Source organism: Salminus brasiliensis, chromosome 25 (assembly GCF_030463535.1).
Source record: "Salminus brasiliensis chromosome 25, fSalBra1.hap2, whole genome shotgun sequence".
NCBI classification, from domain to species: domain Eukaryota; kingdom Metazoa; phylum Chordata; class Actinopteri; order Characiformes; family Bryconidae; genus Salminus; species Salminus brasiliensis.
Window position 1 is genome coordinate 18,156,351 of NC_132902.1, and position 19,097 is coordinate 18,175,447.

The following is a 19,097-nucleotide window of genomic DNA, read 5'->3' on the forward strand; positions in this document are numbered from 1 at the left end:
CAGTACGGTACCCCGCATGTTGTAGTGCTCACCCTGCTCTAACACTCCCAGATCACCTCAGGAAGGGTCTAATAATTCATTCATTATTTGCCTCTGCTGTCTTGAGAGAAGAACCTTAAAATGTGCAGGCTGGTGGTTCACCAGAACCAGGTTGCAATGGAGCCTAGCTTTCAATGACCAAATGACCCTATAGTGTCTAAGAAGGTAAAGTATGGGTTACCTTCATAGATTAACTGCCTGATAGAAATACTCTTCTCGAAGTACCATTAATGTGCATGTCTTACCAAAGACAACAATTTGATTCCTTTAACTGTTCGAAGTTAATATTTTCTAGTTTTCCACTCTTTTGTGGTGTGAAATCATGAAGACGTTGCAGAAACATCAATCTTCTCTCCCATCAGACTACTAAGCCTCTCCCAGATCACCTTTCCTGACGATGCCTAATAGCTGAAGAAAATAAATAAGCAAAGCAAATGTGGTCACTCGTGGACCACTAACACAGTGGAACAACTGAATATGTGTGTATTAAGCCACCATTTAAGCTGGCAGCACCCAGCCTGAGTGAAAACCATCTGTGCATTTGGGGGACAATTTTCTTCTAATGCTTAAATATTCTTTCCAATAAGTTATCCCTCTTCTCAACACTCAGGTTGCCTCTCATTGAGCAAGTGCTATCCCAGGCATTCGGCAGCCTGATGGATGGAATTTCCAGCCATTCCAGTCCCCATCTGCAGTTTTCCTATCTATTTTTTCCCCCCACAAAAAGCAAAAGATTATATATTTATAATTCTCATGGCAGGTTGAGCCTCGTTTTTGTGGCAATGGATTGGAAAATGGAAGCAGTTGCATCAGCAGACGTTGTGGCCTGGATGCTGATGAAGATCAGCAGCGTTCCAGTCCGGAGTGAGTCTTGGAAACACACGAGACCTTCAGGTCCAGTCTGGAATCATTTTGGACGAACTGCCGCAGATGGTTATCCGGACTCGCAGGTACAGTTGGGAGCGTGGAGTTTGCAAGGCTGCCTCGGAGGACAAGCCAGCTGTGTCAACCTGTGAGCCAACAACTCTCACGCTGATATCAGCTGCAAACCTGATAGAAAAATGCATGAGGGAAAAGAGAGAGAGATACTTTTCCTCTCTCTCCTTTGAGGAACACTTCCTCTTCACCACTCACCACAGCATTCCTCCCTGGGGAGGTGAAAGCGGGGCCTTTTATTCACGTCTTTTTGGAATGGGGATCGGAAAAAAAACCCTGTCTACATTAGCAGAGACAGAGATGGGAGGGAGTCATATGTCCTGATGAGCACAAGATCTATGGACGGAATGGAGGCTGAACTCAGGAGGCCTGGTTAGAGTATGACAGAATACCATCGACATGGGATAGACAAATGGAAGACAGACAGACGAATAACAATGCTTACCTGAACTATGTGTGTGGAGAAACCAGCCTGAGACATCTGGAGACCAAATGCTGTCCCGTTCTTACTGGTTCCTACAGACAGAGCCAGAGAGAACGCAGAGTGAGCTCCGAGTGAGCACAGAGGGAGGTGAAGGGGTCCTTTGCTGGCTTAGAACTCACCACACTGCATTTCAGCTGTGTCTTAGAGCGTCTTAAGAAGAGTTACGATGCTGAGCATATTTCAAAGTGAAGAGAGAGAGCTTAAGACTTGCTCCAAGTAGATTTATAACACAGCACAATGCTGAGACGTTGTAAATGTTTTATAGACTGAGGTTTTTCACTGTAATATGGACATGAGGCAATGCTGAGTGCGGTGCCTTGCAGGCCTTCGTGGAAAACCCACTACCTTCCAAACTGAAGATCCTCTCTCCCAGAGCATCCACAATGTCTTTCAAGGCAGCTTCGTCAGTCACATTGAAGAAATGCTTGTCATCCGGGTCGCTGGCGATGTATTTGATCTCGTTGAGGAAAGCCTCTGGGTTGATTCCTCTGCGGTTATAGTAGCCCAGCACCTGCCAAAAGAAGACCAGATTGTGTGCACATAGTCAGACAGCATCCTGACACTGCTAGCCATTAACCAGTCTGGAGCACACTTCCATCCACCATGACTCATTGCTCCTCAGGGCCAAAGCTACTCCAACACAGCTCCCTTTAAAAGAGGCTCAGACATCCAGCTCTTCAGCGAATGGGCCCGTGTCACAAATTCCGCTGGTGTCAGCAACTAAATGTGACCTCAAAAGGTTCCCTGCCCATGTTGCTGTGCCTCAACTCTAATTGTCCACCTCATTATCCCAGTGTGAGACCAAGCATTTGATCAGTACCAGACCAGTGCTGGGCACACAAGCCCTGATGCTTTGGAACAGGTCACATTTACACCTACAGTCTAAGCTCTCAGAGAGGATATAAAGGCAGAGGGAGAAAAAGAGAGAGAGGACTGTGGCTTCTCTAAGCCAGTATGAGGATTAAAGCAGCTGGCAATATCTAACCACCACAAAACTGCACAAGCTTATTTGCATCTTACTGAGGCAGTTGTTTGTGCTTTACTGAACCGTACATGTAGACATTCTATTTCACTGACATTATAAGGGGGTCCCTCTGTATTAAGACTGGTACAGTACATAGATGTTCATATAGTTCTCTATTAAAGTATAAGAACAAGAAGCATGCAAGCATAAAGAAGCAAAAATCAACACAGAGAGCACTCACGGCAATGGCGTATCGAATAATGCCGTCCTTCTCGCTGTCCTCAATGACCTGCTTCAGGTCCGGGCTGTCGTGTGACTCTCCGTCTGTTATGACAATCATGACCTTCTTCGCTCCCCTCCTTCCACCCTGTTTAAAGGCCTGTGACCTGATGGGACACATGAAAAATATTGCCTTTAAACAATGTTAAATCTGTACGGAAGATGGGCAACTTCAGTAGGCAGTGGCCTACTTCACCTTATGGACTAAACTTATGGGGCAGTAACTGTCACTTCTGTCCAGGAAGGGCTTTCTGCTAGATTCTGGAGCATTACTGTGAGGGTTTGACTGCATTCAGCAACAATGGCATTAGTGAGGTCAGGATGTTGGATGATTATCACCTCACCTTATCCCCAACTCCCCAACTCATCCCAAAAGTATTAGGCATGGTGCCAAAAAGTCCATGTGTATCTGCTCCAGGGAGCTCTATACTTTTGGCGGTTTGTCTCTACAGGGACTAAACAAGCTCTGTGTGTGCACATTCACATCTGTGTCAGCAATGGGTGCAACCTAAAGTAGCTGAATGCATTTATTAGAAGGGGTGTCCACTTACATTTGTGCACCCCCTTCCTCCCCCTTTAAATTGCACCAGTGTGTACCACAAGATATTCCTTTCAGTTTATTGATCACGCAGTACAATAGCATAGCTTCCCTTACCAATGATTTTCAAACACAGAAAGGATATCTTTGCCAAACACAACTCCAGAGATTGTTTCTAGTACAGAAGTTCCATGCTTTGGTATTGCTTTATGGCATATTGCTGAAAGGCTGTGTGCAGAGTGGTTTGGCACAGATCTACTGGTGTCTCAATGTTTAAATTGTATATATATATTTTTTTGTGTGTGTGTGTGTGTGTGTGTAGTACCGTGCCACATTGATGCCCAGTGCAGTGTTGGTCTCTTCTCCTCCCCTCTGTTCTATCTTTCTGGCAGCTTTCACCACTTCTTCCACAGAGCGAAAATCATTCAGCTGAAACTCAGTCACCACTTTCTCTCCATACTGCACCACACCAACCTAAATGCACACAACATTTAAATAAATAAATACATACATACATACAAAAGTTTTGGGACACTAATGCCTAAATGCATAAAATCAAGGTATTAAAATTAGTAAATGTTTCTGTAAGAATCTGATTGCATCCAGTGACAAGAATGTAAATGATATTGGATGATCATCACAGGCAGCATGCATAAATGTTCAACTAGATTTGTTGCATTTTCTCTTTTGGCCAGAGTGTAGTAGATTTTCTGTGATTTTAAAGACATTTTATTACGATGGAAATTTTTTGACAGATTAATTCAAGTCTAATAAAAGTTTTCTAAAGCAATATATTACAGCAAAATGTTAAAAATGTACAAAGTAGCTAAAATTATTTACTTTTAAATATGGCAAAGCAGTTTCCATAACACCTGGCAGATGATTGAGATTATATTTACTTAGTTCCTTAGTACTGTAATTCAATTTAATTTAATGTGTGCAATAACTCTCATGCAAATATTTTCCATTTTATTATCACAGTTATTACCAATATGCTACTTTACTATATTTATATAACTATGTCCTTGGGTGTCCTGAAAAGTGTTCATAAAATACATTTTTATTGTTATTATTACGCTGAAATATTACTTTTGAGCAACATCTGATTCTTGTTGACTTTCTTGATCTAAGTTTCTTGATCAGTTTAAAACTCCAGATAATTCAGATATTTCACATCATTTTCACAACTATTATACAGTTCTGAATCTGCAAACCACACCTGTATCTGCCCAGGTCCAATGTAGAACTTCTGCAGGATATTGATGAGAAAGTCTTGAACTTCATACCATGGGTAAATGGAATTCGAGCCATCCAGAACTATCACAATATCCATATAGGTCTCACACCCTAAAAGGAAAACGTTTTGCAGTTAATTAAGAACGGTATGACTACTGCAGCTGAGTTAAAAGTTATGTTTTTCATTACAGCAGACCTGAGGTCTGGTGTCCGTTCACTAGTGTTCGAGTGTGAAAGCATTTCATCTTCTATCCTTTAAATATTTCAGGACAATAACAAGCAAACTGACTCTGAATTCTATTGAGTTTGTCGTTTCCAGATGACTTTATGCTTGAATTTAACATAAAACACTGCTCTTAGGCTAAGGAGAAGCTGGAAATACCACAGAAATGTCACAGCCCAGAATATTCCTAGTTAAATCAAGTCGCAGGCGGATTGTGCAGGTGTGCTATGCTTACTTTGGAAAGCTGGAGCAATGGTGCGCGAGAATTTAAAGCTGGCGTTGACTCTGGAGCAGATTCCCGTACTGTAGTAGGAGCTGCCACATTCATACGACCACAGAGGACCACATGCCTGAAAGCAAGAGAACCAGGCTTATACTCCAAATGCCACTAAGACAGACACTGTACTGACAGTACAGACAAGGTCGGTAAAGCCAATAACACAGCTTAGTTATATACAACACTGTTTCAATGGACCATGTATGTACAGTATATACACTCTCCTATCTAACTGCTGCAGTACAAGTGCAGAGATCTTCTTCATTGCTTGCACTGTCCAACAGGTGGTCAGGGCTTGATGTAATTGAGAAATCATACGGAACCATTTCCTATTTAACTCACCACAAAGCTGTTGTCTTTTGGGTTGGACGTGAGAGTCATCCCCAGCCTCATTTTGTCTTTACGTTCAGAGACATTCGTCAAAGATATCTTTCCTTAAAGTTAAACAAAAAAGGAACAAGAAGCAAACTTTTTAGCATTGGTAAACAAAACAGACATACATTGAACATCACATACATTGAACATTGCCTTCCCTGAACCCTTCTTCACTTTCAATGGAAGTCAATGTACAAAAAAGTAATTTTGGAGTTTTTCTATTGGTCCATTCTTCATAAAATGTGTAAATGTAAAGAACTTCCAGAACTACCAGACAATGGCAAAACTGGACATACAAGGTGTTTGCATCAGGTTTAAGTAGATTGCAGAGACTGTCTGCTGAAGCTACTTACACATACACAGCTGCAGCTATGTAGCTACATATGCAATGCCATGCAGACCTGTGACCCATGCAGGGGCACAGATGTGCAAATGCATGTAAACTCAGGACTGAGGAATGAATGAATCATTATGATGGTCTCCCCCCTGCCTTTTTCACACTGTGAGCTGCATGGTAACACTTTACCCAAAACCCAGACTCCAAGCTTTATCCTAATGATTAAGGGAAGCGGCGAGGAGTAATTACACTGGCACAGTAAAGAGTTACGATGCTTTTTAAAGTGTATTTACACAAATATATGCGTAAGGATAAGCTCGTAAGGAATGTGAGTGGAGTACCTAAATTGAGCTTGGTGCAGCTGGGACCTGCGGCTCTTCTGCTCAAAGGGCATTTATACACATCACCTGTTTGATGCTGCCCATTTGTTTCCAATGGAGCTCCCACCAGTAACCTAAAAGCAAACACAAACACAGTTAGTTTAACCCTTAGAAGTGGTTAAAACAGCTGAATAATTTCATGTTAAAGTTATCATTTACAACATCAGACATCAGTAACATAAGGTTACTTAATAACTCAACACAAGCACATGATGAATCAGACATGCAGGATCATTCGATGGCCGAATTATGGGCTAACAGGAGGAACATATGAAAATATGACTTGTTGCTAAACTGGCGCTTTAAATTCCTGAAGGACAGGATCTTCAAACACCAGGTAAACATTTGGTGGAACATTTGCTGTTTGCTCAGTTAACATGTATATTTTTTGGTTGAGTTGGAAGAAGAGAGATGTCAGGTATGTGAAACCAGTTAGCAGAGGACTGTTTAAACAGACTGAGCTGGAGGTTAGTGTACTTTATCAGTGAAAACACACAGGGCGGTGAGGTATGCGTATGTTGTGTGTGTGCTGTGATTCAGGCACATAAACACACTGGTCCATTACCCCTGACCTGTAAATCTGAAAATATTACAGATAAGACTCTCCTGTAGTGAGAAAATACATACATTCACATTCACAGGCACACAAACATCATTCAGGTATGACACGTCATGGCAGAGGGGCTCTAGAGAGCATTTTCCAGGAGTGTGACAGGCATTCAGCTGTAGAAAGCAGCAGGCATTCTCTCACGCTAAATACCCTTTTAGGTATCGTTACACCAGTCACAGAGCAGTGGCCTACCAGGAGTCCTCTGGACAGTCGACCATACGGTTTATGCTTTTTATGCGGCAGTTGCCAAATTCCTTAACCGTGACAGTAGCCTCAAAGGAGACAGCAAATTTGATAGAGCTCCAGATTAGACACCACTTTCAGGCCAGAATGGGCCTATAAATGTCAGCAAATGACTTTATAAAGTGCTAAGAACATTGGTAGCACTAAACTGTTCATCAGAGTGGTGTAACCTTCAGCGGTGTATTCTCATAACCCTAAAAAGTGACCTTCAAGTGTGAGTCAAAGATAGAAAGAAAAACAACCGAGACTGAGCCCTAAGGCAACAGGCAGAACCGTTTAGCCAATATATAGAACAAAAGTTCATTCATTGGAAAAGACAAGCAATTTTACGACCCTTGCCCCAAGTCTTATTTTAAAGAGCAAATCTTGTCGTTAAACTGCACATTTTCTCTAATGGAGCACTTTTTGGCCCTTCAAGATTGTGAGTAGAGCTCTGCGACCCTTCAAAGCCATTCATTGCTAATCTTAAACAGTAAGCTCAGTTATTCACAGATATGCATTCTTTCAGTACATTTGGAGAGTACGCCTAATAAAACTTGAGGTCTAGCGCTCATGGTTCCTCATCCACCGCAAAGCCCCTTTCCACTTAATTCGACATTATTCTCATCGATGACGGATGATTCAGCATTTCGTAGCTTTCCAAACGTGTCATTTGAACACGGCGCCAGCGGACAAGAAGGAAGGAACACGTCTTTTAGTGTGTGGCTCATGCACAACAGCCTGCTGATGTGAGGAGGTTTGGCAGGCCAGGCAGTAGGGGTTAACATGCTACTCTCATCTTTCTGGGACAGCAGTAGCTCAGAAGGGTGAAACTCGACACTCGTTTATTGCAGATCCAGACCTCCGTCTGCGCTCGGCTGCAGGCCAGAGGTCAAGCTGCCTGGCCCCTGGCTTTTAGCTCTGTAGGCTTGGAAATTTTGGATTTTTAACAAAAATTGTGGATCTACACTGGAAGTTGGAGTTAACTTTATTAGCAATGCTGTTTTCCTCCCTTTTAAAAAGCATGGCTTGTGTTGTGCTGTTTCTCAGACGTGACTTAATCCCTGGCTTATTTAGACAGAAAACGAATGATTTCTGCTGCTACACTGAAATGGCATTTCTCTGATACTGCTCAAATCTGCAGTCAAGGCAACATTTGTCAAACACGTAGCTCTGGAAATAATCTTCGCTAAGTGAGTTCTGATGGCGCTGATATTTCCACAGCTATTAATATTGTGATTATTGCCATCATTATCACTGTCTTTGGCACTTTACTTTACGCTAGAGAGTTCATTTCAGGACATGGATACTTGAGAAAGTGAGAGAAGGAGGCTATTATTGCAGTGATTTACAGGTGTTCAGCAGCGTCCAGTCTAATGACAGCAGCTGTTAAACCAATCAGTCTACGACTCATAAGGGTCAAGTGTGCTCCATGCACCATAGCCATATGGAGGGCAGCAGTGCTGAGCTCACCTCACCTCAGAAACATCAAGGAAACCCATATACAGTCTCCCATAGAGCACAGCGACACATGAGGTCCTGGCTTCGTTAGAGAGATGGCAAGGAAACGCCTAATGATTGATGTGCCTTGAGTGTTATTCCTATCAGGAGACAGTGGACACTGGACATGAAACTAAATATCTCAGGTCTTATGAGAGAGGGTAGTGACAAGTTGTTTCATCACCTTCATATATGTACAGAGTCTGAAGAATAAGGGAAAGCACTCACACAGCCACCCACATAAAGCAGACACCCCATCATCTCCAAGCTGCGGTTTGGTTCTAGAAGTGTTATTAACATAGGACAGAAAACTATAAAACCCTATATGTCCTGTATGCTGTTACTATAATAACATAGTGCTGCAGCAAAATGGAATAAAATATAAATATTACAAGAAATATAAACATGAATCCAACTATTTTAAGCAGTCATTTACAATGGTATTTACCACAAATCATCATCATTGAGTCAAATGTGTAAATTAGTTCCACATAAATAAAACATTGGGCTGGTTTCCCAGACATGGATTCAGCCTGGTGTAGTCTAACTGCCGATCGTGCCAATAGCGAATCACCACTGTACATTCCTTTTACTCTAGGTTTAGGCTTAATCTAATGTAGCTAGTGTGCTTTTGTGAGATGCTGCTGTGGATAAAATAAAAGGCTAAAGGATAGTTGGGGTGGCACTGACTAGCCCAGCAGTGGGCAATTCCGGTCTTGGAGGGACAGATTCCTGACCAGTTGGACAAGCAAACCTGATTCAATTTACGTTATTATTGCCAGGTTTAGTAGGTCTGTTAGAGCAGGGGAAGCAGCTTATTACCCACCCCTGGGCTAGCCTGTGAAATCAGGTTGGCCAACCTGGGTTTCATATAACTTTTTGATTAGCATGCTTCTATCCACTTATTTGGAAGAGGTAGTTTAGCACACTACATTCCACACACAGTCACACTCCAGTACAGTAAAGCTAAATTAAGATTTGCAAAAACGCAACTCAGTTGGGATGTTTTCTCCTTGTGTCTTCCATACTAGCAGGTTACATCCATTCATTTCCAGAGAATCCTGACATGAACTGAACTGCTGCGAGCAAATGTTAGTAGCTCCGCTTGTAGACATTAAAAGAGCTTGTCAAACATTTTGTAGACGATTTTCTGTTTCACCTTCAAATGGTGCAACAGTTACATGACTTTGATTTCCTATAACTGTACACAAGCCAGGAAGCAGAATGCTACTCTGCCTCTATACTGTGTGTTTAAACATTTACATTTACAGTAATTGCATTTAGTAACTGCTCTTATCCAAAGTGACTTACAAAAATGCTTTGCTTTGCTGTTTACTCAGAAACTATCCATAGCTAGAGTAACAGCCAAGAGTCCAGAGATCCATGTGAGCTTAGATACAGAAAAATACAAAAGTCAGTATGGATACATACATACAAAAGATGCACAGTACTCAAAAGGAAGATGCAGTACATTGTATTGTACAATGCTATGTGCTTGCATGTGAATGAAACACAAATACAACATTAAACATTTGAAACCCCAGGTTTCAAATACTATTCTGTTAATAATAATGAAGAAGCTACTTTAAATTATATACAGCTTAGGATATTTTGTGGAATCCCACAAGGTTCTATTTTAGGGTCTATGGAAGTGATTTTAGTTATATGAATATTTTGCAATGATGAGGGTGAAGAACTGAATGGTGGGCCAGTGTACAGTGACTAAGGAGTTAAGCACAATCCCATGCCTTTGATAACTGCTAAGTTAGTGTTGTGTTAAGTGCTCTGGAATGAGATGGTAGAAGGAAGTTCATCCCACCACCTTGATGCCAGGACAGAGAAAAGTCTAGATGCTAAACACAGGCTTCTGTTGAGGTACCTATTCATTCAATGTCAAAGTTATAATTTTTGCTCACGTAATAAAGGAACAAATGTACTGTACAGTCCCATACAGTCCTAGAATTGCTACTGCTGGCATGCACAATACAATTAGTCTGGTTTTAGTCGTACAGTAGCCTATATGCGTCTAATCAACACAGTGAGTGATTACGTTTGCTAGGTCAGTTCCCTGAAATATCCAACCAGAGCAAATCCAATGGTAACAGTTCAGCACTCTCAAGTTGTGGACGTTGGTTTAACCTCACTATTTTGGTCTGGAATGATTAGTCTAGACTACTCTAACGAGTGTGTGTGATAAAGGTTTGCACTGTCATTATAGTTCATCTCTATCTTCACCCAAAGCAGGACTTCTGGGAGCATCCTGCTGCTTCAGGCATTCAGAACTAGAGACCAGGCAAAGGTCAACACCCAGCATGGGAGATACTCTGCCACCTTTAGAAAAACAAACATGTTGATGTGTGTGTGGGTGTCTGTGGATGTGTGTGCTCTGAAACTCATCACTCCGTCACCAGACAAAGAAAACGAAGGCTTGTCTTTGAGAAAGAAAGGTATTCCCTCCAGCTTTTTATTTTTTTCATATTTCTTCTTCTCAACTCATCATTGCATTACCTTAGAATATAGGTCGGGGCTGATGCTAAGCTGCTTTGAAGCTATGGGTAACTTTGGGTTCAGCCCCCACTGAGATCTAGACAGTAGACAAAAGAAAATAGTGTGTGCAAAAGCTTTTTAAACTTTGTTCCATGAAGGACGAATACCATCATTAAGGAGCTTGAGTTTCAATGGCCCGTGCTGATGGACGGAAAATGAAATATATACGTATCAGAAATGCAGATTTCTGAAGTGTTGCTTTACTAAGCTCTAACCAAAATCAGCTGTGTTTCCACTCCTGAACTCCCTCTCCTTCAAAGGTCCTTCTCAGTCATTCTCTCCCTTGCTCTACCTCCCTGAACCCAGATACTGTTCCTATCCAAATAGTGTATGTGTAGATGGTGACAGAAGAAAGACCATATGTTCAGATGGACTATTAATATTAGTTTCTAATGGACTGTGTACTGAAATGACCTAAAGAAAAGTGAATACAGTCCACCTAATAGAAAGAAAGAACTGTGGTAAATATATAACCACATACACTCTACATTGGACAACAGGACCAAAGGTGAGTGGGCCTAGCGTAGAGCCCTGCTGGACACCCCTAGAGATTGCTCCCTACTTCAAAGAACCATTCAGAACACCAAATCTCTACTGCTGCTTCTGGAGCACACAGGATTCCTAAAATAACCAACACATTCATCACCCGAGAAAAATATCCTGTGCCCGAAAACACCCGCATGGACCCTGAAAAGTGCACAAAGCCATCTGTGTGGAACAGGGTCTGCTTTCAACATCACAGAATGAGGAGAAGTGGTAAAGTTTCACTGGAGGATGCCAGTGGAGCTGAGCGGCCTGAGATGGATATGAGGAAACCAATGCTCCTTAACTCCAGGCCAGGAACTCTCAGTCTCAAGTAAAATTAGTGTTGCAATTTCCATGACTCGAGATAAACATTAATGCTATTCTAAGCCAATCTGTATTCCAAACACTCTCTGTGGTGAATATTTCATGTGATGCTGTACACTATACAATACCATATGAATTTAGATGCATATTTCTAGTGTCATGTCAGTATCGGTTAGGCCCATGTTTTACTTTTTCTAACAACAGACACAAAAAGTACATTTCACAATAAAACACTTTATCCTCCAGTGACCATATGCCAGTTCTTCTGACCACACATAGTTTGCCATGGCTTTGATAATGTGTTCAAGAAGCTCTCTTACAGGAAAAGTCATCACTGAGATGCCAGTGTTTTGAATTTACTTTGAATCAAATCTGCACATCGGTTCCACATCAGCACACTTATTGTTCAAAGTCAGCTGAAGAAATATGTTGATGGAATGTATTATATTTGTGTAGAATTGGTGTAAGCATTTGAATAGAGTAAATTAAATGCAGTTCTTTTTGTGAATGATCAAAGACTTTGGTGCTGGAAGTTATTTTAAATCCTGTACAGAGCAGCTTACAAATACAAATATATTTTGTTTGAGGAAGTAACAGAATAATGACTCAATCAGGTGACGCTCAGGGCCAATTCGAAATGCGTGAGTTAAGGCCAAGTGTGCATGTACTGCTGCAATTCATGGCTTCTGGTTGTCAGCAGCAGACCATAGCAACCACTTTCCAGAGCAAAATATTTGTGCATTTTTGCAGCAGATTAGTCATGCACAATGGATGTTTACTTTAGCTGTAATATTTTAAAAACTGATCCTAATGTGACAACATCCCTTGTGTTTGAAGAATAATTTGCTTTTGCATTTTGTTGCTGTCCAAATAAATTATCTCAAAATTAGTTACTGTACAGTAGTGGTCAAACATATTCTTAACTTAACAATATATGTACTGTGAAATAAAAAAAAAAAAAAACACTAATTATCTTAATCTGCATAATGGCAGTGCCTTAGTCCGTCCACTGGATCACTCTGAGCTCCAACAGTACATAAATGTGAACATGCATATGCTATGTTATGTGGGCTTACTCTAAGGCAATTCTAAAAGGCCTAGCTGCTGACAAGATCTCTGGTGTTGCCATGGTGATAAGTACGATGGCGGATCAGGTGTGTCCTAGCACCTAGAGCTTTTCAACAAATGTCTGAAGGAGGTCTAAAAGGAGCTCAAAAGCATGTCTGAGCTGATGGACTTCCAAACTGTGTGCATAGCTATAAAGGTGAGATTCCACATACTTGATTACATAAAGCTTCCTTTCTTGCCTGTTTCTTGTATTAGCTTGGTCTGGTAGCCATAGCCCTAATAAATATTGGCTGTGCCGATTAGTCCATGGATTCACAGGTCTACTGAATTGGCCATAATTTATTGTCTTCTTGTCTTCTGATTCTGATTCTTGTGGGGTTTTCTGGTACACAGTGGTCAGTACCTACCAAAAGTGATCCAAGAAAGGACAGCCGGTGAACTGTGATTTTCCGGTGAAAGTTAATTGATGTGATTCATGGAGGCCCCAGCTCACACATTCACAAGATGCACAGGATCTTCTGCTAACGTCTTTGTGCCAGATACCACAAGACACCTTCAGAGATCTTGTGGAGTCCATGTCTCAAGTGGTCAGATCTGTTATGGCGGCTCAAGGGGGTCCTACTCAGCATTGGTCAGGTGGTGTTAATGTCATGGCTGATTGGTGTACTGATGTACTTAAGAGCTTTAATCAGAAATCACCCAGAATTGCATGATTCTTTACTAGTTCCGAGGCAGTTCTGACTGTTAAGGACTGAGGGATTTAACAGGCTCTTTAATTGCATCCCATTGAAACTCCAAGAACAGTGCAGAGACAGGACTTTTTATCTTGCCAGCTTCTCTGCCCAAAAAAGGGTGCTAATAAGGCCACTGCTGATCAGGATATGTACCTCCGTGACTGCTTATGTAATACTGTCTGACTAATTACATGTTTGTCTCTATTCCAAACACGGCGCTTGTTTTAATAGGTTTTAAAGATGCTAACCACTAATTTGTGGAACATAGAGTTCGGTAGTTGTAAAATGATAGTTAGAAAGCCGTTAGCCTATAATTACACATAAATAGCATCTGACATTAAAATGATCTGAGCGTGCTGATACTGCACTAATACATGGAGTGCAGAGTACAGCTGTTACCCTGTTACTTGGAACAGCTCTTGAGAGGTTTTCATGAAAGCCAGAGCTGAGATAAAATGTTCTGTATGTTTCAGTCTCTTGCCAAGACAGAGAGACAGAAAGGAAAGTGAGAAAAAGAGAAAGACTTCTCTGAGGCCCACACACTCCTGAGCCTTGCTAACCACAGTCAATTCTGAAGTAAGGGTTTGCCAGCCCCTCTACTAGCCCCTTGTTGTGCCTGTCAAGCTCATAAAGTACATCTCTCTCCAAACGGCAATGCTGGGGACCTTGTCTACTCCAAGAAAATGGAGAGAAAGAAAAATGCACATAGAGAACATAGGGAATATGTGTACAGTGACCTGTGGCTCCACTTTAAATCATTATGTGACGTCCCTCTTAGGAGAGCTAGTGTCCACTGACCTTTTGCCCAGCTCGTCAGAACACCTTAGATCAACTCAGTAACTGGTATCATAGGCAGAGTCAATTTCTGAATGGTAAAGAACCCAAATGGCCTGGGTAAATATGCGCTATGGCTCTTTCCAAGCAGTGTAGTAGGATGTTAGAATTAACATGTCCGTAAAATTCAATTACAATAGGCTTTTGTGAAAGACCTGATGACATGCTACAGAGAATCAGAAAGTTTGTATCATAACATCTGAATGAAACTGAGTGACACACACTCACATGTTCACACACAGCTGGTGGTGTCTTTTTATGCCTGAAGCATTTTCCCTGGTCCAGCATGATCAAACGTAGTCTTACCCCATCATGACAATTAGTTACTGTCCACAAGCTCTCCAGGGTCCCTCTCTTTTCCTATCACCTAGACCTGAGCCAGAGCAAACACTCAAGCTCCTTTATGCTCTCATGCCAAGAGCAAAAACATTGTATTCATTTCCAACTCACTGTGAAGCAACCTGCTGTGCAAGCTTCCGCTCTATTAACTCTATGAAGTCTACAACGCCCTAGACTGTTGCATATTTGGTAAAGAAGAGAAGCCCTGTGTCTCTTTCTGTTTGCATATGTATTGTATGTTGTATAAGAGGTCTTTGATGGAATGGCAACTTCTCAGGTATTCCTGCCTTGTGCCCAATTATTCAGGGAAGGCTCCAGAACCACCACAACTCTGACTAGAAAGAAGTGGATGCACAGATGGGTAGATGGAGGTATTCAGGGAAGGCTCCAGAACCACCACAACTCTGACTAGAAAGAAGTGGATGCACAGATGGGTAGATGGAGGTATGAAGTGCAAAGGAAATATGAGTGTATAATGCTTTCATATATCTTGGGGGTATGTATTAAACATGCGGTTATATGCAAAGGTTTAGGCTCGCTGGTCAAGTTAATACTTGATTTTCTAAGTGCACTTTACAGAGAACATACACTTCAGTACACTCTTACACTATTACTGTTTGCCACCATGCCTAATGCCAGGCCTGGGCTAGAGGGGTAAAAAGCCCCAAGACATTGATGCTGATAACCATACTACTGGTTTCTGACTCGAACTGAGAGAGTTTTTCCACTCCTCCATGCAGAATTCTATCAGCTGTGTGATGTTTGAGATTTCTTGCATCTCATACAGCATCTCAGTAGGATTAAGATCTTTGGTGATTTTCTTGGAATGTTTGGGTCATTATCATGTTGCATGGTCCACCTCTGCATCAGCTTCAGTTTTTGTCAGAAGCTTGATATCAGAGACTGGTAGATGGGAAATGTCTAATTAAGGTTATGTCTGCCAAAATGGGGGCAAAGGGTGTTCTAACCTATTTTCTTAGTTTTATTTCTTGACTTATAGCACATAGTTTTTGCATGACAGTGCCAATATGTATGTATACATTTTAAAGTAACTGAAAACACTGTGTTTATTTAATATACTTTATTAACATGGAAATGATGCACACCATTTCAACCAATCACTGATGTTCTCTGTCTCTCTGTCTCTCTCTCACATATAGGACCCAGACCAGGCGCACACTAAAAAATTTCCTTTGGCCTGTAAATGATTTCCAGATGTGGTGTGAATGAGAGCTAGACGGGGGGGGTCTGTTTGGCAGCCGTTCACTTGAGAAAGTCTTTGTTGATATCTCCAAATATCAGCCCAGCTAAACTGACAACACACACTCCAATTCAAACTACAGGCTAGCCATTGAGCCACTGCATTGAGCTATCTGGAGAATGCAGAGCAGGGAGAGGTATCTTCATCACAATCTGGAGAACAGTAGGAATGTCTTTCTCATTACTCAAACCGGCATGCGTTCCTTTTCTAACTATCCCTTTTCTACTGGTAAAGCTCTCTCAGGTCACAGAGTGGATGTAAGGAAGGCATAAGTGGTCTTTATGTAGAGGGTCATGCGACTGAACTGCTTTTCTGAATGCTGTCAGGCTATCATCTGTCACCTACTGTACATCAACAGTAGCAAACCATTACAGTGGCAAAGTAGCTACCACTTCAGGAGGTAATTTCTAGTTTTGTAACATGTAAGGTGATCTCTAAAAGCTGTCAACACACTTGCTGCCATGTACAGTGGAAACTGTTGGACACCCCATTGAATCCTGTGTCTTCTTTAACATATTGAAATATATGGACATTTGATATTCGTTTGAGCAATATTGAGAGATTGCGGTGATACAACTAAACACACGTTTGCCAGAGAACACATAGACAAAGACTTTTCTCTTTCTGGTGATAGATGCTGTACTTTGACACCAGCTCTGACAAGAGCTGTGTCCTGGGTTGACATTTTAGGACTATTGGAGACTTTCTAATGCTCTTGGGCTGAACTTGCTAGGACGGCCTGACCTGGCAATGTTGGCAGCTGTGTTGCTTGTAAATTATTTTACGGACAGTGAGAAGGCTGATCTTTTTTTAAATCCCTTCTCAGACTCCTCTGCATCTAGAATTGTCTTTCTGAAGGCCTTAGAGAGCTTTCTGGATGTCACTATGGTGATCTTCATCACTCACTTCAACAATCAAGAGCAAACCTGACTAAATGTCTGAGGTTTAAATAAGACAGTCTTCTCCAGACTCTGCTCTAACCCTGTTCTAATCATCTGTGGCTGATGTGCTGCACCTGATTCTAACTGTAGGCATTTTAAGTAGCAGTAAATGTGGGGCTGTTCAAACTTTTTCCTGACAAACATGCATCTTCATTTTTGTTTTTAGTTTTCTCCATCGTTTGAACAATTCTGGATGAATGGACCAATACAAAATTCTCTATATTACTGTAAATAAACTCTTATTTAAAGTTAAGAGAATTTTTGCCATCAACTGTAAAGTCACCATTTTAAAAATACACGTTTTTCACAGTATGCTATGGTAAAATGTAAGGTCGTGAGCTACGACTTTCCCTTAAAGTACCACCAAGAGCATGCACAAATAGGCTCTGTTAGTTTCTTCTTTTAAAGTGATCCAAATCACAGTGATCAGGAAGTATAGAAGCCTGATTCAGTTAACCAGTTTCTATTAGGGCTCAGAGACAGAATAGGAAGAGAATCTATTTTCTTGCTCCGAGCAGAACAAACATTTTAACTTCTCCGTTCTTGAATTCCAACCGCAATGCAACATTCCTAGACTGGTTATAATTGGTTCTACAAATCTAGGTAATTCTATATGTTTTCTACTGGCTGCATGTATCCTGAAATAATCAAAAAGGGGCAGACTACATAAGCAAACGTAAACTTTGTATTAAGGTAATAACCTGTTCTGTACAATTCAGGAGTAAACGAAGAGTGTGCAAACAACTTACCCCACAGATAACAGAATCAGGGACTAGTTGTTGAAGATGCTGAAATGTCTAGTAAATTCATACAGGCCAAATTAATTCAATCAGTTGCTTGAGCCAAATATGCTTTCCAACCTACATATGTAAAGAAAATAATAAGTAAAATGCCTCCAAATAAGTACAATTAGTAAAAGAAACATGGCTGTGACAAATGTACTTCTACAAAGGAGAAATGGCAAAACAGGGAGGCTTAGTTGAAACACTGTGCTAAACTAAGCCTGTTGTGTGGAGGCTGAATTTTAGCCTGGCTATTTGTCAGACCCAGGGTTGCATTTACTTATCTTTAAAATGTTTAGAATTTAGATTTAGTAGCACCAGTGCAACAACAAATTATGACATTAGCATGTTGCTCTATTGCATTCACCAACAGGGTAAATGAAATAATATTAGTGTGACTTGGAACAATGGAAATCATGACGTTAATGGTACAAAAACAGGATCTTCAGGGTGGATCTTGAAAAATATCTGTCAAATATAGCCAATATGAGAAGATGACTAAAACATGCTCTACTTTAGCATGTCTAATTACATAAAAATCTCTCACTACACTGTTAAAACACTGTTACTAGACAATCCCCCACCTTTCTTTACCCATGAAAAAGCCTAAAACTTCACTGAGTGAATTAAGTTCTCGACTTGAATTAAGTAAGTAAACATAGCTTAAATACTACAAAACATTGAGATTACTTACGCTGAATAAGTCAAACTCAAAAATGAATAGTTGAAATACACACAATGTTTTGGAACATTTTAAAATAGCCCCTTAAACATTACATGGCTCGGGCGGGCCGAACGTTATTACAAACCTCTATTACCAGAGGATAGCCTCACCAGTGTGTTCCTCACCAGTCCATGTAGTTACTGAGTAATACACCTTATTGTGTAATGTAAAAGCCTTTCGACATTAAGAGGTTAAGGTGAATTTATTAAGTTTAGAGTTATACTGACTGCAGTGAACTGAGTTGTTTTAATGAAATATGGGGACCTTTAGGGTGTGCATTATGTTCCCCTCCAATCCCTAAGTGAAGACCTCCATTTGAGTATTGTTAACTTAAACAGAGTAAGTACAACTCACTTGATTTACGTAGCCACATATAACACTTAATAAAAGCATTGCTTGTACTCAGTTCAGGTTGTTACTTAAGCTCAAATAATTTGAGACATTAAACGTAAATGGTTTAAGGCAATCGATTTCCTCAAACCATCTTCAGTTCAGATCAGAACTCAGATCAGATTTTACAGTAAATAATTATTTACTGAAGATTATCATAATCCAAATGCAATGTGTCAAATGCATTAATGTGATTAAAGTTATCAAATTCCTTGCCTTAAATGCTTT

General features: G+C 40.9%; 1 protein-coding gene across 1 annotated transcript in view; it reads right to left on the reverse strand.

Moving 5' to 3' along the window:
- Window positions 1–19,097, reverse strand: part of itga11a (integrin, alpha 11a) — a 61,895-nt gene that overhangs the window by 30,310 nt on the left and 12,488 nt on the right. The window contains exons 3-10 of the mRNA XM_072671154.1: window positions 6,030–6,142; window positions 5,319–5,410; window positions 4,935–5,049; window positions 4,460–4,587; window positions 3,566–3,714; window positions 2,665–2,809; window positions 1,805–1,970; window positions 1,421–1,491 (exon numbers count right to left, since the gene is read on the reverse strand). Coding sequence (XP_072527255.1) covers window positions 1,421–1,491; window positions 1,805–1,970; window positions 2,665–2,809; window positions 3,566–3,714; window positions 4,460–4,587; window positions 4,935–5,049; window positions 5,319–5,410; window positions 6,030–6,142 — 979 coding nt within the window. The remainder of the gene's footprint in view (window positions 1–1,420; window positions 1,492–1,804; window positions 1,971–2,664; window positions 2,810–3,565; window positions 3,715–4,459; window positions 4,588–4,934; window positions 5,050–5,318; window positions 5,411–6,029; window positions 6,143–19,097) is intronic.